General features: G+C 35.1%; 2 protein-coding genes across 2 annotated transcripts; both read left to right on the top strand.

Moving 5' to 3' along the window:
- Positions 1-249: 249 nt before the first annotated feature.
- Positions 250-2,398, top strand: LOC125203386 (Pyridoxal phosphate (PLP)-dependent transferases superfamily protein). The gene is made up of 2 exons (XM_048101718.2): positions 250-416; positions 1,137-2,398. The coding sequence occupies exons 1-2, from the start codon at positions 369-371 to the stop codon at positions 2,292-2,294; spliced, it is 1,206 nt and encodes a 401-aa protein (XP_047957675.2). The 5' UTR covers positions 250-368; the 3' UTR covers positions 2,295-2,398.
- Positions 2,399-13,562: 11,164 nt separating this feature from the next.
- LOC125203103 (uncharacterized) lies at positions 13,563-15,866 on the top strand. The gene is made up of 3 exons (XM_048101391.2): positions 13,563-14,688; positions 15,131-15,359; positions 15,454-15,866. The coding sequence occupies exons 1-3, from the start codon at positions 13,769-13,771 to the stop codon at positions 15,616-15,618; spliced, it is 1,314 nt and encodes a 437-aa protein (XP_047957348.2). The 5' UTR covers positions 13,563-13,768; the 3' UTR covers positions 15,619-15,866.
- Positions 15,867-24,995: the final 9,129 nt, after the last annotated feature.

The following is a 24,995-nucleotide window of genomic DNA, read 5'->3' as shown; positions in this document are numbered from 1 at the left end:
CTTATTTATTTTCTCGGTAATTTTAAATAAATAAACAAAATAAAAAATCGAACTTTGTTTATAATGAAAATTATAAATTTTAAGAATATCAACTAGACATAAAATAATAACGATAATAGATAAAATAAGAAAACATCATGATACACAACGCTATTCATTTTCCAATATACAATTACTATACGCCAATATCTGCAAATATCTTTGAATTTCAATATATAATAAATAATGTAACTGGACATAATCACGGCCACATTATAATTTCTATATCTATGAATTTCAGCAAAACCTAATCATTTAATACCCGCCCAAAATTTGCGAGCGTTGCTGAAATTAACTGATCATTCTCAGCTTTGAGTGTTTCATCGATCATGGCTGAGAATGAATCATCTCAGAACTCAGTTCCCCCACCTTTCCAGGTCTGATTTTGCTTTCTATTGCTGTATTTTTTTTTAATTTGTGGCGAGATTTGGGGGTAAGACTGTTTGGGTGTTTTGATCAAGTTTTAATCTCCATTTCATGTTTTAATTAAGTTGAATTTAGCTGTGATCTCAAATTGAATGTGTTAACTTTGTATTGTTTGTGTCAGTACTTTGAAATGGAAGGAAGATTGAACCTTTGTAGATTTGAAGTTTTTTATTGGTTAATTGGAATTTGAAATATGTGAGGATTTTATTCAGTTAGATAATATTGTTGGCTCAGTTAGAAAGGGATTTTCAATCCTTTTCAATACATTAGAATGAACATACAATAAAACGCAAAATGCAATACAGTGAAGATTTGTGTTCAATGTTGCTCCAAACACAATGCAAAATCCCTAATTTTTGCGGTTATTTAGGTAAAATATGGAGTAGTTGATATTGAAAAGGTATAAAAAAGTAAGGGTAGATGCATTATTGTTTTGGGGGTTGAGTTTGGTGGAAATGATTCGAGTAAAATTATTGTTTTATGTGGCATTTACCGAAAAGTAGAGTTTGGTGTGAATGGTTTGAGATGCCCTTCGAATTGTGGTTTGTAGATGCACCAAAGATCATTAAGTATCCCTTTTTATTACTTAGTATTGTGATTAGTTGCTGGAATGATAGTGATGCAAACTAGTGGAATTGATCTGAACATCAAAATGAGCTTTCCAATTTCAGGTAGCTAAGCGTTTGGAGAAGTTTAAAACTACTATTTTCACACAAATGAGTAGCCTTGCCATCAAGCATGGTGCCATTAACCTAGGGCAAGGCTTTCCCAACTTCGATGGCCCGGATTTTGTCAAAGAAGCTGCCATTCAGGCCATAAGGGATGGCAAGAATCAGTACGCTCGTGGATGTGGTGTCCCTGACCTCAACTTGGCTGTGGCTGAGCGTTTCAAGAAGGACACCGGCCTCGTGGTTGATCCGGAGAAGGAGGTCACTGTCACCTCTGGCTGCACTGAGGCTATCGCTGCAACAATGTTGGGCTTGATAAACCCTGGTGATGAAGTCATCGTCTTTGCTCCATTTTATGACTCGTACGAAGCTACCCTCTCCATGGCTGGCGCTGTTACAAAGTCCATCACCTTGAGGCCTCCAAGCTTCGCGGCCCCCATTGACGAGCTGAGATCCCTCATCTCCAAAAGCACGCGCGCAATCCTTCTCAACACCCCACATAACCCCACGGGGAAGATGTTCACGAGGGAGGAACTTGACGCCATTGCCTCCCTCTGCATTGAGCACGATGTTCTTGTCTTCTCCGACGAGGTGTATGACAAGTTAGCCTTTGAATTGGATCACATCTCCATTGCCTCCCTCCCCGGGATGTACGAGCGGACAGTGACCTTGAACTCGCTGGGGAAGACCTTCTCGTTGACGGGCTGGAAGATCGGCTGGGCCATAGCTCCACCTCATCTCACATGGGGCGTGAGGCAGGCGCATTCGTTCCTCACTTTTGCCACAGCCACGCCTCTCCAGCACGCGGCTGTGGCTGCCCTTCAAGCTCCGGATTCCTATTTCGAGGAGCTGAGAAGGGACTATTTGGCCAAGAAGAGCATTCTGGTGGAGGGGCTGAAGTCGGTGGGGTTTAAGGTGTTTCCATCGAGCGGAACCTACTTTGTGGTGGTCGATCACACCCCTTTCGGGCAGGAAAACGACGTTGCCTTCTGCGAGTATCTGATCAAGGAAGTCGGCGTCGGCGCCATTCCCACGAGCGTGTTCTACTTGGACCCGGAAGAGGGCAAGAATCTGGTGAGGTTCACCTTCTGCAAAGATGAACAGACTCTTCGAATCGCGGTTGAGAGGATGAAAGAGAAGCTGATAATCATGAAGCATTGAGTCATTTTTTACCTTGACAAAAATGAAAAATTAAATTATTTGCTACTATTATTGTGATTTAAATATGTAGACTGCGGCTCTCAGTGACATTTTTCTTTCTCTAACTGAGATGTATTAATATATAGGGTTAATTAATTGGCTATATATGTCACGATAAATAAGTCATTTCTGGTTTATCCCTTGGGTTTTAAAATTTAAATAACCAATCACGAAGTTTTCAAATTTTTCAATTTTCTGGCCCCGATTAGATGTCGTTTGATTGTCCAAATTGTCACATTAATACATATATGCGCCCCTATTGACCTATATCATCAAAATTTTACATGTGCACCAACTCAACATCGCATTTGCTCGGAAAAATTTGTCGTGGGAGAATTATAAAATTTTTAAAATTTCGTGATTTGTCATTTATATTTCGAAAGGTGATGGACGTAACAAAATTTGATCAAATTTTGTGATTTTAAATGGATTATATAACTTGAGAATACTATCTCCAGATTTAAGCTGTTTGTATAGGGGCCTAGCCCAATTATGCAGTACTCTTCAGACCCCTTTGCTATACCTGCTATTCATTCTAAGAGCATCCGCAATGGTCGGCTAGCGATCGGCTAGCCGATTCGTCGCGTTGGCCGATCGGCTAGCCGAACCATTGCAATCGGCCAGCGCAAAATCGGCGAGCGGATCGGCGTGGGCTCGTCGATCGCTCGTCGCTGGCCGAAACGCTAGCCGATCGGCTAGCCGCCATTGTGGAGACCCGATCGGCCAGCGCCGATTTTCGAATTTTTTTTTTTTTTTTAAATCATATATAAACGCGATTTTCGTTTCATTTTCATTTGCACCACTTGTTTTAACGAGTTTTCTCTCTCTAACTTTCTGTTCAAGAGCATCATCGAGTGATGGATCACAACAACGAGTCCAGTCCGGCGACGAGCGGCTCTCAGACTCCCACAGTACCCGTGGGATCTGGATGGGGGCAGATGGGCCCGGGATTTAACATCCCTTGGAATCAGATGATGGGGATGATGGCTGGTGCGCCGGGGGGGAACCAGGGGGGTATGCCGTGGGGGATGCCGGGCGGCGGGCAGGGGAGCGGCGGGCAGTCAGCACTCGGGTGGGGGGGTATGCCCCAGATGCAGCAGCAGATGATGCTGCAGCAGATGATGGGGATGATGTGGCAGGGGGGGATGCCGCACGGTATGCATCCCGGGATGCCGGGGGAGGTGCAGGGGTCACCGGGAGGGGACGCGGTATATCGGCCCTCGCTTGATTTTTTGACGGCTTCGTCTCACACGTCGACCCCGGTGGAGACGCAGTTCTCTGGCGATGACCTTCTGTCATTGCATGATATGGGGATCGATCTCGGGGACGATGATACTCCCGTTCGAGCGACGCCGGCCGCGCCGAGGAAGAAGACGAGGGGGAAGGGGAAGGGCAAGGCGGTCGGCGAGTCATCGCAGCCCACTGCCACCGGCCGGAGGAAGTGGACGGAGGATGAGTACGCCGCGGTGGCCAAGGGGTGGTTGGAGGTGTGCGACGATCCACTGGTTGCGAACAACCAGCGGGTGGTCAACATGTGGGCGAAGATCAGGGCTGCCTATAAGAACCACTGCCCGCACGGGAAGGACTTCAGCAACGAGGAGGTCCGGAAGGGGTGGGAGCGCACCAGGGCCGCGGTGGGCCGTTTTACGAATTTGTACGCCAACGCCTCCGTCAGCTCAGAAGTGGGCAGACTGAGGACGACGCCCGGAGGATAGCCGCGAGTCAGTTCCCCTTGGAGGGGAAGTATAAGGAGTTCACCTTCTGGGAGTGCTTCTTGTTGCTGAAGGACTCCGAGAAGTTCCGGGCGGGGTGCGACGCTGGGTGGCCGAAGAAGCAGCGACTTAACTATAGCGGCGACTACAGCGGCAGCAGCGGCGGATCCCACGACCTCCCCCCGGATGCTGAGGAGTTTCCATCCCCTCCTTCATTTAATGGTCGCCCCCGCCCGGTTGGACAGAAGCGGGCGCAGCGGGCTGCGAGGGGCGGATCCCCCCTATCGCCCCGCGAGGTCCAGTCCTCCGCCCTCCCAGCCGCCCCACTCGAGTACACTCTCCATTCACGTAACCAAACGCGGGCTCAGATGTTACAGGTCTTCCGAGAGTGGAAGAACGCCACTGACCCCACGGAGAAGAGGTTTCTTTACGAGATGCTCGAGAGCATGCGTGTTGATTTAGAGATCGCGAGGTCACGGCTGGGGGGTTCCGACGTGGGCTCAGATACCACGGGTGGCGGCAGCGGCGGCGGAGACGGCGGCGGCGACGAGGAGGGCGACGGCGACGGCGATGAGGAGTAGAGAGTGGCGGGGCTCGGGTGTTGAAGCCCTTTTTTTTTAAAAAAAAATCATGTACTTTTTTTTTAAAATCTTTGTACTTTTTTTTTAATGGAATGGATTATTTTTCCCGTATATGTGTCGTAAATTTAATTCCGTATATCGCAATTTTAATTCCGTAAATGTAGTATATTTTGAATTATTTTTATTGCGGCTGGCCTATGGCTGGCCTAAATCTGACGTGGCAGGTGGTTTTTTTAGTGTTGCTGACGTGGCAGAGGAGAGAATGGCTGGCCTATGACTGGCCTAAGCACCATTGCGGATGCTCTAATCTCTCTATTATTTCACTTTTTCATTGATACTATAATTTTTTTTTTAAATAGTTAAAGAATAAATTACAAAATATCCCTAGATCAAGCAGAATACACTTGTGCGATACCGGGAAAAAATTGACATCACCTACACAAAGACTTAATGTTTTAAATATAATTTTATATTTATTTTTAATTTATATCCTTTTTTGCTGTGCTATTTTAGTTCATCTATATTATTATTATATATACTATTCTCTTTCTTCTTTCTTCTTTCTTCTTTCTTCTTTCTTCTTTCTATCCACTGTTTTTTCTCTACTCTAAGTTAAAAGATGGAGTGAAAAAGATTGGAAGGCCGTGGCCATATTGTTGTGATTCAAATCATTTCGATTAATAGTATTTTTCTTGAGGTATTAAATGCAACTTTCAGTGGCATTATTACGATTCAAATCATTTCGATTAATAGTATTTTTCTTGAGGTATTAAATGCAACTTTCAGTGGCATTATTACTTTATTACTCCCCTTTTGTTTTTGGAGACCATTTAAGTGGAGACCTTACACTTTACTCTCCCAAAAAAGTTACTACTTCATTCAAATATTTAAAATAATAGATCAACGTCTATATATTTTGAGCAATATAGAGTATTTCAACTTTTTATTTAAGTTTGCTAGCATAAAGAGTTTGAAGAAAAACTAATAATTTCGAGATCTACTCGCACATCTACAACATGGCATGCATTAAATTATTAATTCACACACCATAAATAACTTAATTTTCAACTATATTCTAATAGTGGTTAAAAGTTAAAACAAAAATCTGCTTATGTAAGGTGATGTATTCATCGAAATTTTTTACGATTGAACAATCGATCTGATTACGAAACAGTTATAATTAATTGTAAGTGTTAATTGCTCAGCTGCAATTGCATTTGCGGATCAAAACAAGAAGAATAATGAAGCATCAAAGCAACTAAATCTTCAGCTGAAAGAAGCTCAGTAGCCGTTGAGATCCAAATATGATGAGTGTGTCAAGTGGGCCGGGCCTGGGTTTTGTTTATAAATAATGGGCCCAGCCCGAGCCCGGGCCCAGTTGGTAAGTGGGCCGGGCTGGGCCGGTCCTGGGCTGGGCCAAGTTCAAAATTTTTATTGTGCTAGATAAATATTAATTTTTCTATATTGGAATAGTATATAGTGTATAATGATTTATAAATATATATTTCCACAAAATAAGGAATCAAGATTTTGCTATAATTTAATATATTCCCAAAAAATTTGTGTATTAATGTTATAGATTACACACGTAAATGTTACATTATCCCACAAAATTAGAATCATGACGCACTATAATTATGGAACTATTTTTAATTGAGATATATGAAGTAAAAACTAATACTATCTATAATTATGCAAATCAATTAACCATTGAATTATGCAAATCAAATGTATTTATGGAAATCAAACTTGTTATAAGTTTTAGTTTAGGTTGAGTAATTAATTAATTGATTATTTTTTGCATAATATCATTAATAAAAAAATTTATGAAAACATAAAAATATAAAATAATCATGCATCTAACAATATATTAATAGAAATGAATATGCATGAAATAATATCCAATCTTCATTGTTTATACTCATATAGTCATATGCATATATACTAATACTACTACCGTAAGGCATACACATTAATGCATATTACAATTTGCATATCAATAGTAATATAGATAAGTAGTCATCACTATTCACTATAATTAGGGAGCTATATATGATAGAGATAAATTATTAACAACTAATCTCTATAATTATGCATATCAAAATAATTATACCACAATCAATTTTAGGATCCTCTATTTTTTTTTAAAAATAGTCAATACTACTCTATAAATATGAAAATCAAATTTATTAGTATAAGTTTTGATTTAAGTTGAGTAATAATTGATTAATTGAATATTTTTGCATAATGTTATTAATAAATAGTAGATATGGACATGTCATTAGTATATTATTATGTTATCCACAATTAAAGCAATTGAAAGAACAAACAAATATAGGAGTAGTAGTATAAAACCAAGCAAATAATTAGATTCGGCCGGGCCTGGGCCGGGCTTCGAGTGGGCCTGGGCTCGGGCCGGTCCTGGGTTTGTAAAAAGGCCCAATTGGAGCACAATTCATCTACTCGGCCCAGTCCAAGCCCGCTTCATTTCATTGGCGAGCCGGGCCTGGGCCGGCCCATACCGGGCTTGGGCCGGGCTGGGCTGGGTCGGGCCGGCCCATTTGACATCTCTAAGTGTGTGTATATCAAGAAAAGGAAGGGTGTTGTGGTTGCTTTTTGCTGCTGTACATGGATGATATGTTAGTGGTAGGAGCCTCAAATCAAGAAGTTCAGGCTGTAAAAGATGACTTGAGCTCAGTTTTTTATATGAAAGATTTAGGTGGAGCCAAGAGGATCTTGGGCATGAATATAGTCAGGAACAGAAAGAAAAGAGAAATTTGGTTGGGTCAAACTGATTATATCACCAGGATCATTAAAAGATTCGGGATGGAATTCTCTAAACCAACTGGAATTGCATTGGCTCAACACTTTAGGTTGTCAGCAGAGCAAGCTCCGAAAGATGAAAAGGAAGAAATGGAGGCTATCCCTTATGCTAATGTTGTAGGAAGCATAATGTATGTCATGATTGGAACTAGACCTGATGTGGCTCATGCAATCAGCACCACAAGCAGATTCATGAGTAACCATAGCAGAGAGCATTGGTTGGCTTTGAGATGGATACTTAGGTATCTAAAAGGGGATGGAAACATTGGAATATTGTTCAAGGTTGACACTGAAAATGAATGTGATGCTCTGATTGGTTTCTGAGACAGTGATTTTGCATGGAGTGTTGACACCAGAAGGTCCAAATCTGGATATATCTTTACCATGTATGGAGCAGTTGTGAGTTGGAAGTCGGAGTTACAGAAAGTGGTGGCTCTATCCACAACGGAGGCCGAATACATTGCTCTAACTTCAGCTGTGAAGGAGAGCTTCTGGCTTAAGGGGATAGCGGCTGACTTTGGGGTGAAGCAAGAGGCCATAGCCATAGGCTGTGACAACAATAGTGCTTTGAGTTTAGCAAAGCACCAAGTCTTCCACAAACGCAGTAAGCACATTGACGTGCGACTGCATTTTGTAAGGGAAGAGGTGGAGAAAGGAGCAGTGAAGCTGTTCAAAGTTCCTACAGCAGACAACCCAGCAGACATGCTGACAAAGCCTTTGCCGAGGGATAAGTTTGAGCTTTGTCTTAAACTAGTTGGCTTGTGCAGTCAGCAATTCTCATCTAAGCAATTAAGGTGGAGATTTGTAAGTCTTAATTGCTCAGCTGCAATTGCATCTGCGGATCGAAACAAGAAGAAGAATGAAGCATCAAAGCAACTAAATCTTCAGCTGAAAGAAGCTCAGTAGCCGTCGGATGCAGCTAATCAAGATGATTAAATCCTAGCCGTAGATTTATATGTTAGTTACCGTTAGATTGTAGTTAGTTAATTAGCGGTAGTTTGAATAAGGGAATTAGGGCTTTTTCAGCTTAGTTGTAATTTTCCCCAATTCGATTTGAATACAATTCTCTTTTAGCTTAATACTCTCACAAAATTCATCTCAATGTTGTTCGCCATTTCCGAAAGTCATCTCAGTTCTTGAAAGCCAACATTAATGATTTATGAATACGAGTAAATTGGATTAAATAGTTAAAATGATGAGTAAATAAATGGATAAAAGGGAAAAACCCTATTTTGTATACATTTGATTCTCAATTCTCAAATACTGTTCTTATAAAAAAAATTTATAAAAATAAGTCGTAAATAGTTCAATATAACACAAGACCATTTCCATAACATATTCTCATCAAAGAATCATTCTAACCCATTGGACACACATTATTTTTTTTAAGAATTATTTTTATTTTGTCTTGAAAAGCACGATATAATTCAAAAATAAATGTTTGACTGTCAACCAACAATTTGTCTTCAACTTTCAAAGGTAACCAGTTTAGTACCATGTCTTCGGAAATATATAGTCACATTATTACATAAATAATATCAAATGTCCTAACTTCTAATGTCAAAATTCCCAACTCCGAACTATATTTTGTTTGACATTTATCTATTACATGAATTGCAATTTTAAATTATGATAAAATTGACATCATAAATGTTTTGGTGGTTGGTGGAATCTTATCGCAAAAGATTATGAATTCATTTGTGATTAAGAATCTATACTATAAGTTGTGTTGTAAAAGATGATAGAATTCATTTTCTTTCAAAGCAAAAGAAAAACACAAATAAGTGGATACATTACCAAGTCAATTTTGGCTACTTAAGAAAATATGGAATCCGTCAATCATTCTATTTAAACACTAATTTCTTTCCCCAATTGACATCCGTGTCAAACACGGTTATTCAAATTTCACTTAAAGTACAAATACAATATGAGAAAAATATGTGGCCACAATGATCAGATATAATGACAATATATTTGTAATTTAAACATAATATAATGGGTTAACATGCAGTTAAATCAGGAAGCTTGGTCAAATTCTGCTCCATATATAAAGTGACAATGTTCAAAATGTTTTTTTTATTTACATATAAAAGAAAAAAAGAAGAATGATAAATTAAAGAAAATGTATTTATTTTTATTAAACGCTTCATTTTGAATATCATTTAAAGACGACATTTGTATATAAATAGAACAATTGAAACTTGCTAATTTAACATTCTATTTTAAGCTTTATGGGATTGAATTTGATCAAACATAGTGATTTAAATGATTATTAATTCTAATATAATAAATAAAATACACAAAATTTGAGTTAGATTGAGAATATTTAGTCAAATAGAAAGATAAAAAAGATTCTATGTACCATGAAAATTAATGTGTGTTGAACTTTTAAATTCAAATAGTAAATTTATTTTAAATTCAAAGTACTAAGAACTTTATTATTTCTATAGCATCTCCAGGAGAAAAGGTAAATAAAGAGGTAAATTAGTATATCTACCATATTTATCTTTTTTATAAAAAATCATTTTTTAAGGAGAGAGGTAAATGAAGAGACCCTTATATTTTTTAAGGGGAGAGGTAAATCATATTTACTTTATTATCTCTAGAGCAACTCCAAGGGGAGAAGGTAAATGAAAATGGTATATCATGTTTATACCTTCTCAAAAAGTGTAATATACCTTTCCAAAAAGCAAACAACTCCAAGGGGAGAAGGTATATTGAAGAGGTAAATGCTTATATTTTAAAATGTTAGTTGCTAGATTCCATTCTACAAGACTGCAACGATAATATTTCAGTCAATCCTCTGTGTTAAACAAACAGCAAATCAACATTTAGAGTTAGTTCTTTCTTTTATGATGAAATGCTACAAAAAGAATATAGAACACAAGTTGGACTTAAAGATTGCATCACAGAGAGTTTATGTAAATACAAAAGTAAGTCAATTTTTTAAATTTTTTAACTAATAAGATTGCCAATTATATGAAAACTAAAAGAATGAAGTAATTTATGCTTAATGCCTGCAAATGAAAATAGATTGTGTCGCTTCTCTCTCCCGCCAATCTCAAAATCAGTTATTTCTATTTTACCTTCTCTTCCATGGAGAGGTAAAGATACCTCCTCATAGTGGCGGAGCCAGAAATTTCATCATGGGGGGTCCAAATTTAAACTTAAAAAAAATTACATAAATTAAATTATAAGGTTCAAATTGTAAAAGTTAAATGCAATCACATCATAACATTTGTCTTCTATTCTTCATCTTCTAAAATCGCTGCATAATAGTTCATTGGTAACTTTAACAAACACATCATTTTCATATAAGGAACTAAGCAACCGTTCAACTGATGAAGAATCAAAAGAAGAAAGTTTCTTAAAATAACGATCCATATACCTACAAAAATAGTCAACACTAATTAAGTTTGCAAAATATAAATCATACACAAAAAAGGATAAAGTTCATCTTATGCTTCACAACTAAAAGAATAAAGAGTAAACAAAATATACAATATGCTCAAATCTAAAATGTTGTTGTCACAAATCAAATGTGTAAAACTATTACTCCCTCCGTCCGCGAATAGGAGTCTCATTTGTTTCCGGCACGGGTTTTAAGAAATGTTAAGAAAAGTGGGTGGAAGAAAGTTAGTGGAATAAGGGTCCCACTTGTATATATTAGTTTTAAATGATGTGTGAGTGGAATGAGTTGGTGGAATGTGGGGCCTCTTTACCATTTATGGTAATTATGAACCGGGACTCCTATTTGCGGACGGACTAAAATGGAAAAACGGGGCTCCTATTCGCGGACGGAGGAAGTAATACATATAGGGATGTCAATCGGGCTAACCCGTTCGGGTTCGGGCCAGCCCACTCGGGTCGCCGGGCTATTTGGTTGCGGGTCGTTCGGGTTATGATTTTTTCGGGTCATAAATTTTCAACCCTAACCCTAACCCGTCGGGTTTTGGGCTAACTCATCGAGCTATTCGGGTCTAAAAGCTTTCGAAAATAATCTCTTGTATCAAATTTTTCTTCTATAAAATGATTTTAAATTTTAGATACTTTTTTCTTTTTAGTTTAGAAAAATTAAAAATCATATCTTATATGAATCATTATTAAAATGATAAATAATTTTGATGGGTTAGTTCTTAATTTTGTCTTGATTGGCTTTGGTGGTGGTAAGACACTAGTGGCAGATGATGGGACGGTGCGATGATGAGTTGAGATGGAACTTGAAAGCTAATATTGTGGGATCGAGTGAAAAGGTGTAGAATGAAGATTGAATAAGACTAATGATTGTGTAGAATGAAGATTGATGATTCAAAAATATAAAAAATCCCTAAAATTTAATAATTTTATAATTAAAACCCACAACCCATCGGGCCGACCCGCAACCCGTTCGGGCTAACCATTTAACCCACCAACCCATTCGGGTCAATCCGTTTAGCCCGTTTTGTATTCGGGTAATAAAATTACAGCCCTAACCCGCTCATATTACCGGGTTGTTCTGGCCGGCCCACGGGTTTCAGGTTGAATTGACATCCCTAAATACATACACATCAAATTAAGAATAGGGGTTAGAATTCCAACACAGAAAAAAATAAAAAAACAACATATATAGAAAAATCAATTGAATTATATTTGAGTTTTAAAATATACCTAGTTTTAGATAACTATATTTCAGATTACGCTACAGAAGGAGAAAACTAATTAAAGAGGAAACGATTTATAGAGTATAATTTTGCTGAAACTTATCTATAATTTTATATATTATAATTATAATTAATGTGAAAATACTAAAATACCGCTAGGTTTTTTAAAAAATTAGTGGGGGGACCATGGGCCCCCCTGGCCCCACCCTCCCTCCGCCCCTGCCTCCTCAAAATGAGAAAAGGTATAATACCTCCCCATTTACCTTCTCCCTTATAGAATATTTTTTCATAAAAAAGAGGTAAATTTGGTAGTTATCATGCTTTACCTTCTCATTTACCCTCCCCTTAGAGGTAAATGAAGAGGTATTATACATTTTCCCATTTTGAAGAGATATCTTTACCTCCCTATTAATGGAGAGGTAAAATTTTATAACCATCATATTTGCCCATATGAAAAACCCTTCAGCAAGAGAAAATGTATTTGAGAAGATATTACATTTTATATTTTTTAATGCATTTTATACTATTATTTTATTTTTAAAAAATAATTTATCTTTTTATATATCTTTTCCCTTTGGAATATGTTACTTTTTAAAATGGTATATTTCACTTATTAAGAAAATAAATACATGATGTACATTTTTTATATACCTTCTCCCTCTTGGAGATGCTCTAACAGGTGTTCCAGATATATAATTACGTACTCTTTATCTTAATCATTATTGCTACAAATTCCAAATTAATCATTACTTACATGCAAAAAATAACTAATAAAGAAATCTATAACTATTAAATAAAACTAAGAACATATTGATGAAAAAATTATGAAATTCAGATTTGCTCTTATATCCCATAAAAAAAAATACGTCTGCCTACCACATGTAACATATTGATGACGTTTTTAACCAAATAGAGGTAAAATTGTTCATTTATAAATTGGTAATAATTTATTTCTAGGGTAAAATCATGTATGCTTTATAAGTTATACTCCTATATATCAAAATTTGACTAAATTATAATTTTTTACTAATTTTTACAATTTTCAAATAGATCAAAATTTAACCAAAATAATTATTTAAAAATTGCCTAATACGATTACAAATTACAAACACAGAAAAATTACGAGTTCCTTTTCTTTTTCTGTAAACAATTCCAAATCTTAAAAAAGTTATTCCCTTCAAAATTTCTTTTCAGTCGCACGTGCCAACCTGACGTCACCCGATACGATACATACATTTATAAATACACACACACTCAAGGAAGAGAATATTGATCCGACGGCTCTACGCCACCGTTGAATACCGGGAGATCGGCAATCGCACGGCCAAGACTCGAAGACCATCATTGACCCGTTAGATCCCTCGTTCACGGTCCACGTCACGCTAAGTGGGGCCCACACCCTCCTCGCCTTTTTCGCCACATATAAATACAACTTCCCCACAATAAACCCAAATTGGAATTGCCAAAACATAACTTCTCTCTCTCTCTCTCACACACACACACAGTGATACACGCTTTCTCTCTCTAAAAAAAATTTAAAAAAAAATTAAAACCAGCGCGCTTGCTCCACTTCTTCCTCCGCCCTCGCCCTCGCCCTCACCGGAGATGAAACCGGCGTCGCAGCACACGATTCGCCTATCGCGCTACAGGAATTGGCTGCCCTAATTGGACGGCGGAGGATGAAATTGGAGAGCGAAGATCGCAAAATGGAGAAGAAGAGCCTCACTCGCACGAATTCCTCACTCCTCCGCTCATCCCCGACCATCCGCTCCTCCATCCACAGCCTGTCCTCCGTCACCGAGATCGCGCCCGATTCCGACGCCGAGGATCTCGAGGAGCAGAAGCCCCATAGCCGCCCGCCGCCTCTCCGATCGAATTCCCCCTCCCGCGCGGCGGCGGTGGCGCCGCTCGCCGCTGCATTCCTCCTATTTCTCTACACGCTCTTCGCCTTCTTCAATTCCGACGATTTAGCGACCTCGGAGAATTTACTTTTAGCTTTGATTTTCGTGGCGGTTTTGCTGTTTTTTTTGTCGAGGAATAAGGGTTTAGTGAGTAGGAATTTCGGTTTTTTGAAGCAAAATTGTGATGAGTGTTGTAAGAGGTTAGGGTTCTCGTGTTTTTCGTCGAGGACTCACTCGAAGCCTGTGCAATGGTTCATCGGCGAGGCAGAATCGGAGGGTTTAGAGAGGGGGAAGGGAATTAGGAAGGAGAGGAGCAGTAGGAAGATTGTTAGGGAAGGTGTGGAGTTTTACAGCAATGGCGATTTCTACGAAGGGGAGTTTCATAAGGGGACTTGCAATGGAAGTGGAGTGTACAATTACTTTGTGAATGGGAGGTATGAAGGGGATTGGATTGATGGGAAATATGATGGTTATGGGATTGAGAGCTGGGCGAGAGGGAGTAGGTACAGAGGGCAGTATCGGCAGGGTTTGCGCCATGGATATGGAGTGTATAAGTTTTACACAGGGGATTCTTATGCTGGAGAGTGGTGCAATGGGCAGAGTCATGGTGTTGGAGCGCAGACTTGTGGCGATGGGAGCTGCTATGTCGGCGAGTTCAAGTTTGCTGTTAAGCATGGCCTTGGATACTACCATTTCAGGTAGAGGGGTTTGATTTTTTTCTTGGAGCTTTTGTGATTTCTTAGAATTGGTTGATTTTGTGAGATTTGATGTGGATGTGATGTTTGAATTTGGTGATGAAGATGTCTTTGTTTGCTTGGAGATGAAGTGTTTTATCTTGTTTGATTATTTGGATGATAGATTGATCTGTTGAATTTATGAAATCTCTGTATGTTGATGTCAAGATTTTTGCTTTTTTTGGAGAATCTGTTCTTGTAAGGATTGATACATTTAAGACTCTCTCTACCTGATGATTAGTGAAGTTGAATACTTACAAATTATGGATTTGGTAATCTTGCTCTTAATGAATCATTGAATTGATAGGACTTAACTTTCATTAAATGCTACAACAACACATACAGTATCCTTTTATCTGTGGGGAAGAGGACTTGTCATGCTGATTAGGCTGATGTTGCGTTACAGGAATGGAGATAGGTACGCCGGTGAGTACTTTGGAGATAAAATTCATGGCTTTGGGGTCTATCACTTCGCCAACGGCCATTTCTACGAAGGGTCGTGGCACGAGGGCCAGAAGCAGGGCTACGGAATGTACACTTTCCGAAATGGTGAAGCCAGATGTGGAGAATGGGATAATGGCAATCTCAAGATCCCCCTTCCCCCGCTCTCTGATGCAGTTCTTCGAGCAGTTCAGGTGAATAACACAGACTCTTTTCTACCAAAATATTAGGCCCTTTTGTTTACTGTCGCAAGTTCAACACTCTTATTGAATGAACTCATGTATGCAGGCTGCTAGGAAAACTGCAGAGAATGCAATCCACCTCCGCCGGGTTGATGAGCAAGTGAACAAGGCTGTGGTGGCTGCGAACAGGGCTGCCACCGCGGCCAGGGTCGCTGCAATCAAAGCTGTTCAGAACAGGATGGATGGAAGATTTTGTGATACTAACTTGTGAGATCTAAATGGTAAATGTAAGCTTACTACTACTGAATTTCCATAACGAACGAACCCCGGCACCCTGGTGAAAGGCTGAAAGCCAACCCCAGTGGTTGAGATTTGGTTAACCATTGTGTAACATGTACATAGATCATCATGTATACTCATAGATAGTGCACATATATGTCTGTCTGCTGAATCCAAGCCTTCATGTCTAATTGTAGCCAAAATTTGCAAGAAAAGTTGCTGGATTCTGATTTACATTTACAGGCTATGTGTTCTTATCATATATAGATATAAATATATTACCCCTACTACATTATATGAGCATGTCCCCCACTTTTAGTGGGGTTGAAATTGGATTATTGTGTGTTGGGCAGCTGCTATAGTACAGCATCATTTACTATTATTATTACATTAGCACCTTATCTACATGGACCATGTGGTGTGCTGTGTTTTCTATTGGTGAAGATGTTGATTCAAGAAGCAGCAAACATTATTTGTTTTTGACACAATCTTTTTTTGTCTGAAAATGTAGTATTGGAGGAGAGTAATTAGTTTTTTTGAGAATGGAAAAAACAGGGGAAAAGGGTGGAGACCTCAAAAATCTAAATCTTGTCTTTGAAGGGAAATGAGATGAATTATTGCACTCCATTTTTTTCTATCCCCAACTTTTACCCTTTTAGAGATAATTATGCGTTATTACTATTTTTCCCTTTTATATTCCTTCAACAAATACATGCTATGTTTTGTTAGATTTGTCATACGTGCGAATGAGGGAACTCCAAATTTATAGCAAGAAGATGTCGTTTATTACTTTTTTCGTAGTAGTGGAAATTTATAAAAATGATAAAGTAGAGAACGGAAATTTTGAAGTTAAATAAACACTATTAGGACATGGGGAAGAAGTAGGTGTAGATGTAAACAAAAATAGTGGATTGTTTGCAATTGTAATTAAGAAAATGTATTAGGATTTAGGGCAATGAGTCGTGAGAGATTTATCAAAAATGAAGTGTGAATAATTATTGATTTAAAGTCTTGAAATTGTTGGTTGTGGACTGATGGAGTATTTGAGAAAAGCTTTCAAGTTCAAGTGTAATATTTTGATTCTTACCTTAGTCAATTTTAGAGGTTTTTAGTCAATTTCCCTCTCTCATATAAGGATTCCTAACCATAAATTTACAAAGCATAAATTAGTTTTCCCAACTCAAAATGCACATTGAATCTCGGTCAATTTTTTCAAAACCAAAAAGTGGACTTTGGATATTTTTTGTTACTTACAATTCTCATATTAAATATTACAATTTGAAGGTCGAGCATTCTCTAAAGTTCCTAACATATTCAGGTGCGAAATTGATATAGAATAAAATTTATTCGAAAGTAACATATCAAAAGAGACTTTTGCATTACAATTTACGAAAAAATCGATAATTCTATAAAAGCCTCTTGACCTCTTGAATTGTGTACACCAATGCGTATATTATGAGATGTGACAAACAAAATATATTATGAGATGTGACAAACAATTTCTTACTAGTTACCACCTCATAAGAAAAATGATCTTGACAAATTGTTCGCCACCTTGAATCAAAATATCAGCATAAAAGCTTGTATCATGCTATTGACAATACGATATATTTGTAATTGCTAATAATTTAGTAGTGTGAAAATTCTTATACAAGACTCCAAAAAATATTATTGTTACCTTTTCATTACATCCATTTTTTTTTTCAAAAGAATAGACCAAAAACATAGAACTTTTCTCACATGATGTATCCAATATTGTTTCATTAAACAATTGGAAAAAGTATCATGTGCCTTTTGATATCAAGTTGGAGATATAATGGCAAGCATATCTTGTCATTGTTATAATCCAACCACATGCATAGTAGTAGCTGTGGGGTTTACTTAGGTGAATTTATTTTTTAAAAAAAGTTCCAACTTTTTTTTCTTCTTCAATGCATGCTTCTGTTTTCATGTTAATATTTTTTTAAATGAGAAAAAGGGGAAAAAGTTTTTGCTTCTTAATTTTGTAGTCTAATCCTTTTTCAGATTCTTCTGCTCTTTTTCTTTCTTTCTTTTATTTGCTTTTTAGCAATCTTGAACCCTAGATTTAAATCTTATTGTTGAATTAATTTGTTTTATACATCCAAGAACAAACCAACCACCCCCCACATGCACCTGCAAAGGCAAACCAGTAGATTAAATTTAAAGCACTGTTCACTGTGATTAATTTAATTAATAATTCTTTTATGGTTACATAATTTTCTAATTTGCTTCTTTGACTGATGTTGTGATGTATGATTTGGCTATGGAATTTGCTTGGATAGTGTGATATTGCATTAATTGGCACTGATTTGTGTTTGATAAGTTTTCGATTTAGATGTTATATGGGCATAGGTTTTATAATTGATTATATCATTCACTCACACAGAATCCAATAAATTAATATAGTATTCACAATTCACAAATTATAACATTTTAGTATTTATCGTTTAATGTGTTGCATAAGATGCTATATATATCATGGTTCATCGAGTATGTAAAATGATTGATATATATATATATTATATATATAAGTATAGTTTATGCACAATCACAAACTATGAATCCAACCAAATTCGTCAAAATCGAAATCATGAATTAAGGTATATTAGAAATAGGTCACTCAATGTGGGACAAAATATTAGAATTTTAACACGCCCTCTCATGTGTGGGCCGAATAACACATCGGACTTCCATCACGTGGGTAGGTAAGAGAAGAGATAAAGAGAATAAATTCATCATCGACTTGGGCCCGGTTCTGATACCATATTAGAAATGGGTCACTCACCCCTTAAAAGGCCTCATAAGGGGTAGGGTTATCCATCCTTATATAGAAGAGATATGATCATCACCAAGCCGATGTGGGATAAGATATTAGAATTTTAACAAGGTATATATGTATGCATGAATGCAAAACTACATATATAGTCATCTAACACGAAAATATTTTTTCACGCAATCTTATTAATTTACTTTGATAATTTTTTATATTAAAAAATAATTGAAGGGAATTTTGAAAAATGACGAAATGAAATATTGATCTTGTCCTTCAATAGTTAATATTTTCTTTAATTAACTAAGAAGATCTCGATTACGTACATCACAATTTTATAATAAAATTTATGTGGCTAGGAAACTCCATCAATTAAATAATTTGGCTAGGAAACTTCATCAAATAAAAAAATTCAATAGTTTCGTGGTTGCATGAAAAACGTAGTTTTGTTTATAACAGAGGAAATGGTTTGAGAAAATATTTGGAGAACAGTATATAAGCATTTTAGAACAAAATCAACAATAAAAAAATAACTAATCAATTAGAATTATTTCATTAATTGCAATACAAAATGAACCAATAACAAACCAATTAATTAAAAAATATAACGAAATCATAGTCACTGAAAAAAATATTGTAACAAGGACTACATCAATTTTGTGGTACATCATCTACTATAGACTAAACATTTAAATTGGATTTATTCTTCTGCGTGTAATGTTGTGCAGTATGTGTCTTCACATTAAAAATAGTTTCGAATTTCTAATTAAAATAGTAAATCCAATGCACCCTTTTTGGGGTTCAAATTCTGGAAATTCACATTATCTAGAGAGGTGCTTTTAATTGTTTATTTGTGCATTTATTGAATCTAGGATCTGGTCAATTTCCAAATGAGACTTTTATCTTTTTTGATACTTTTCTAAATCTGACTGATCATCTTGATTTCCAAAAGTAATTTAAATTTAAATCCTTCAATAATTGGATCATGGGCGCAATATGTATCAAATTTTTGAATGGTCATGGTAAGTACTATATATGGTTGATCGATAATAGGTGATGAATTTGGCTGCCAAAGAAAATGAATAAATCAATATATATTTTCCTTTTAAAAAAAGTTTTGCCTCATCCTAATATTTGTTATTGTGACATTATCACTGATCGAGACATGCATAGTATATTTACCAGCTCTACTTTATAAATAGTGGCATAAATCGAGACAATACATTCCATGTATCAATAATCAATTATTATGCCTCAAATGGTATAAATTAAATCAATCGGCAGAGACATAATTATTAGCTAAGCGTAATAATGCAACGGCTTAAAAGTTAGGAACATTATTATAAATGTGTTGCAGTTCTTGCCTTCCTCGATGGGCCTACTTATCCATCATTCCACTTGTAAATTATTTTATTCATTCATCTTGTATGGACCAATGCAAATACTATAATGTTACATCATATATATCAATCAATTAATATAACATTTCTTTCTTCTGACGCATTTAAAAAAATTTACTTTTTAAGGATATAAAAATTGAGAAGCATTTGAATTTTTTTTTTAAATAACAATAATTTAGGATGCAAAAGAAAGTTTTCCATAACAAGGAGAGATTAATTTAATTTTTTGCTTATTTCTAGATGCTCCTCTAATTTTAATTGGAGCATTTACAATAAGAATATTTTTTAAAGCATTAATGATATTATTTAGAAACATAAATTAGTATTTTTAATTTCATTAATAATATTTTTTTTATTGTAGTGACGTTACCATAATTCGTAAACACTTCGACAACAAAGTTTTCTAATAGCATTTATCGTCCTTTACTAATACTATGATTACCATTAAAAAATACTACTAGTAATACAATTTATGTAAATTAAGCTTTTATGAAAATATAAAATTAAAATAACAAAAAGTCATTAAGATGTAATATGTATCTAGCATTTTAATATTCTGTATCTCAATATTTATAATAGCATATGTCATTGTTTGGTGCGAAACTCGCTGGCAACATATTTTATCAATTAAGTAGGATTATTTCAATAAATTAAGTTCATCAAATTATTAAAACTCGTGATAGTTGAAAGGTGACAAATAAATGTATAAATATGTACACATATAATTAATGCTATATAGGAGTAGTATTTTATAAAACAATTTAATTGCAAATACAAATTACATGTTCAAATGTAATTTGAAATACTACAATCATGCTTTCTCGATAGTTTATAATTTATATACACGTATATATGTGTTCTAATTAATTGATTAAATATCAAAATCACGAACTACAAAAGCTGGCGCCAAGTGATTTTAAAAGTTTCGAAAAAATCAAGAAGTAGGCTATATCGTCATCTTTTTTGTTTTATTGATAATATTTATCATGCTTAGATTGACCATTTTATGTCAATTTTAAACTAAAAAAACATTGTTATCAATTTGCTGTACTAAGATCTCTTTAGAAGAGGTCATTGAGGATGACATTGGACCATTTATTTTAAGCCAACAAAATCATTATGGACTATGGTTTTGTTAATATCAAACCACACTTTCATTATTCTTTCTATAATGGGGTTGGGGAATAATGGGCCACTTCAAAATTTTAAATATTTAGGATGCTCAATTGATCATCAATCAATTTTAAAGTTACAGGATTAATCCGAAATTATTAATATTTACAATTTTTTAAAATATTTTTCCCAATTTTGAATATAAAGATTATCTATTTTTTCTAGCTATTTGTTTATTCTAAGTAGACTTTGATATTGAATTATAACTCTCATTTATGTCGTCTCCATTCTCTAGTAGTATTAAAATTGAAACTTCCCAAACGGTTCAGTAAATGCAAACATCTAAAGTGACTTTTATTTTCTTATCTCATTAATTGTATTTGAAAATTTTGAATGTATTTTTCAAATATTTGAAAAGTCCAAAAGTTTATGAATCTGACTTAATAAAAGTGGCAAAGATAATGGATCTAGATGAATAATATCTCCATCAAATAATTTGGTAATTGAGGGTAAGTCACCTAATACAGTCCAACTTTTTGACTTTAAAACAAATGTCGGTCTACTAGATTTTGATTCTATTTAATGAAGGTGTCACAAAAATCATCTTCTTGATTACCATCTAATTACCTAAGATTACCATTAGTATATTTTTAGGTTTGCATGATTGTATCATTAAATATTTATATTGACTTTTACTTTTGTTTTGTATGGATAGGATGTAGTAGTGTGTCATGATACATTTATCTTATAATCTAGTTGTTATTAAGTGGCAGATCTATGATATAATTTTAGGAATCTACTTCTACTATATAGATTTATGGACGATGGTGAATTTCTCTTTATGAATAGTCCAGTTAACATCGAAATTCACATGTAACGTGTCAAGTTGCTATCTTCAAATTCGAGACACAATTACTCGTAAAAATGACATCGTTTTTTTTTTATAGTTTTTTATATTTTCTTAAAAATACATAAAAGAACGACATTATATATTGTTTTGATGGTGTTAAAATATGTGAATTTTCCTTATTATTACATTTCTAAGGCTGGAAAGGGTTGTGAATAAATTAACTATATGTACCGCTAAACCTTGATACGAATAGTAGAATTTTGTTAAGTCATGAATAATTATACACCCAATAAAATATAAAACTATCTAATCGAACTAAAGTAAGTTCAATCATGCAACTTTTGACTGTTTGAAGCAGATAAGATAAGTGTTGAAATTTACAACTAAATTAATACATTTATTTCCGTGAAAGTTAAACTCGAGGGCATAATCACCCTCCATAATATTTAAATATTAATATAATGCTACTTCAATATAAATATACTACTTATCAAATCAATGTTAGCAACGGCCGGCCTCTTTGTAAATTACTTCGCTTTCAACTTCAATCAATAAATTGATATCTTAAATCATTTAATTAAAAAAATTAAATTGATTGCATACTATATATAATTATGTTCTTGACGCATAATATATTTCTCTAGTAATTTGTATGCATGTATAAAAATTGGAATATAACTATGATATTGGTCAACTGATATGAGGAAGAAAAGCTTCATTGAAATATTATGTTGTATGAAAAAGTTGGTTGTGAATTTGACACAAAACATTAATGGCAGTATGTTGTACTGCAAAAACCATGTGATGATTTTGTAGAATGTAACGTTAGGCTTCTGATACTGTATATATATAACACAGAAATCATTGACCAAATCCATTAATTAATACACATTCAGTTCCTGTGTTTCACTAAGACTTTAGTACTATATAATTTAACTTTTATTTGAGTTATTGAAGAATAAATGGCCTGCCTCCGCAACGGAACATTCACTCTGTTTTTCTATTCTTTTTTTGTAAAAACTTCTCTAGAAAATAAAATATGTTGGGCCTAAAATTAGTCTAGATTTGATCAAGTGTGCTTTTGTATTTTAGGGTTAGTCATAGTAAAAATAGTAGTAGTAGTACTACTACTACTACTACTTTTTTTTATAACAGACATACTCCACTAAACATGGGGATCCTCGTTAACATATGCGGAACACTAAAAATTAACAACACCTAAAGACAACGTACGACATCAACAAGCTCTACCGTCTACCTACACAGCAAAAGGGGCCCAACTGAAACAAAACAAAAACACCGAGATATAGAACTCGATAGCAAGAACGCTACAATCATCGAGAAGGGAAGCACATCACAACAACCAACAAGGGTGAACAATAAAAACATGGAAAATGAGTAGACATATTTTTATTATAACATCTTCAACCATGCAAATGAAAAAAAGAGAAAATTGATCTATAGTAAAGAAAATGGGCTAAAGATGCAAGCCCAGTTCTGCTACTTTATTTTGCTATTGGGCTATGAAATATAAACATTTGATTGCTATTAAGTTAGAAATAAAAGCATGTCTCCTGAATTTTAAAAGATAGCTACTTCTTCAAATGCTAAAACATACTACCACTATAATACTCAATCCAAACAAGAGTTAATCTGATATACAATTTTATGTAAAAAAAAATCATTTAGGCAAACTATTTAGAAATTTTTATCCGCCCAAAGTTATTTCCTCTCCGTAAATAAATTCAGCAATTATAAATAGACGGTGCTTGCAATATTTATATAGTAGTACAATTTTAGTAAATAAACTTTTATGGTGTGAATTGTACATCTCCATATGACCATATCCATTTACAAATACCAATTCTCGAGATTTGGAGTGCATTTGATGATGCGTATATTTTTGGTTTGGGTGATTTAGTTTGTTGCATTTGTGGCCTTAGCCGCTCATAGCTAAGCTTGACTTTTTTATACTTTTTTTTGTTTTTATTTAGTAACCAAAAATTCACAAATATCATTTCAGGTGCATTCATAATTTATGCTAGTATATAAAATTAAATACTAAAACATAGTACACTCTTAAACACAAGTAGTATTCACCCAAATTAAATCTATAAGCAAGTCCTATAGTTATCTTTCCATCTTACAATAATTCCAAGTCCAAAACTCCAAATTATTATATCCGCAAGTTTTCAATTTTTCAACTGAATTTTGTATCAATACGGTGTCGTAAAGAAGTACAGCACCTCATGAATAAAAGGTAGTGCTCCCTCTGTCCCACAATAGGAGTCACATTTAGTGTAAACACGGACTCTAAGAAATGTAAAGAATGGTGGATTGGAAAAATTAGTAGAATATAAGGTCCACTATTTTATACTCCCTCGGTCCGCGATTAGGAGTCCCGGTCACTTTTGCACACCCGTTTTACAAAAATCATAAAAAATAGTTAAAGTGGATAAATGGTAAAGTAAGAGGGAGAATAATGTTGACAAAAGTCTTCTCAACATTATTCTCTATTTTACTTTACCATTTCTCCACTTCAACTATTTTTTATCATTTTTATAAAAGGGGTGCGCAAAAGTGATCGGGACTCCTAATCGCGGACGGAGAGAGTATTAGTTTTATAATAGAATGTGAATGAAGTGAGTACGTGGAATGTTGGATCTACTTACCATCTATGGTAAATGAAATGTGATTCTTATTATAGGACGAACTGAAATGACAAAATGTGACTTTTATTATGTGAGGAAGGGATTTTAAGTTTTAGAAACTTTTTCTACCTTAGTCAAAAACTAGAAAGAAGGATGCAGGTATATTTTAAGGAAAGTTTTAACTAGCTGCTGATGTCTATAAGATTAAAATGTACTGTTGAGATCTTAGTCATTGATTGGAAACATAGGTAAGTATAAATATCACTAATTTATATGAATTGTGTAATTCGACCAAAATAAATATCAGTATATGCATGGATATATAATTATAGAGATCAATAAATATGATAGTACAAAAATATAGATTATAAATGAAATTACTAATTATACAAGAATATCAAATTAAAGGTAATATAAATCTTATCATAGTATTAACAATAATCGATAATTGGTAAATAAAAAAAAACTAGTTCGATTTCCATTATTATATTTAGATGCACTTATAAACTTAACCAATACTATCATTATATAGATCTATAGATGTGAAGTAAGTCTACAAATCCA

This window comes from Salvia hispanica, chromosome 6, assembly GCF_029641045.1.
Source record: "Salvia hispanica isolate PSC_SH4W2 chromosome 6, Shi_PSC_v1, whole genome shotgun sequence".
NCBI lineage: Eukaryota > Viridiplantae > Streptophyta > Magnoliopsida > Lamiales > Lamiaceae > Salvia > Salvia hispanica.
This window is presented reverse-complemented; position numbering and strand designations above follow the sequence as displayed.

Bases quoted from the DNA above. Each gene is read 5' to 3' on its own strand.
- LOC125203103 (XM_048101391.2), top strand. From the start codon at position 13,769: ATGAAATTGGAGAGCGAAGATCGCAAAATGGAGAAGAAGAGCCTCACT. The intron at 14,689-15,130 runs GTAGAGGGGTTT...GTTGCGTTACAG, and splicing joins CTTGGATACTACCATTTCAG to GAATGGAGATAGGTACGCCG. The intron at 15,360-15,453 runs GTGAATAACACA...TCATGTATGCAG, and splicing joins CAGTTCTTCGAGCAGTTCAG to GCTGCTAGGAAAACTGCAGA.
- LOC125203386 (XM_048101718.2), top strand. From the start codon at position 369: ATGGCTGAGAATGAATCATCTCAGAACTCAGTTCCCCCACCTTTCCAG. The intron at 417-1,136 runs GTCTGATTTTGC...TTCCAATTTCAG, and splicing joins CAGTTCCCCCACCTTTCCAG to GTAGCTAAGCGTTTGGAGAA.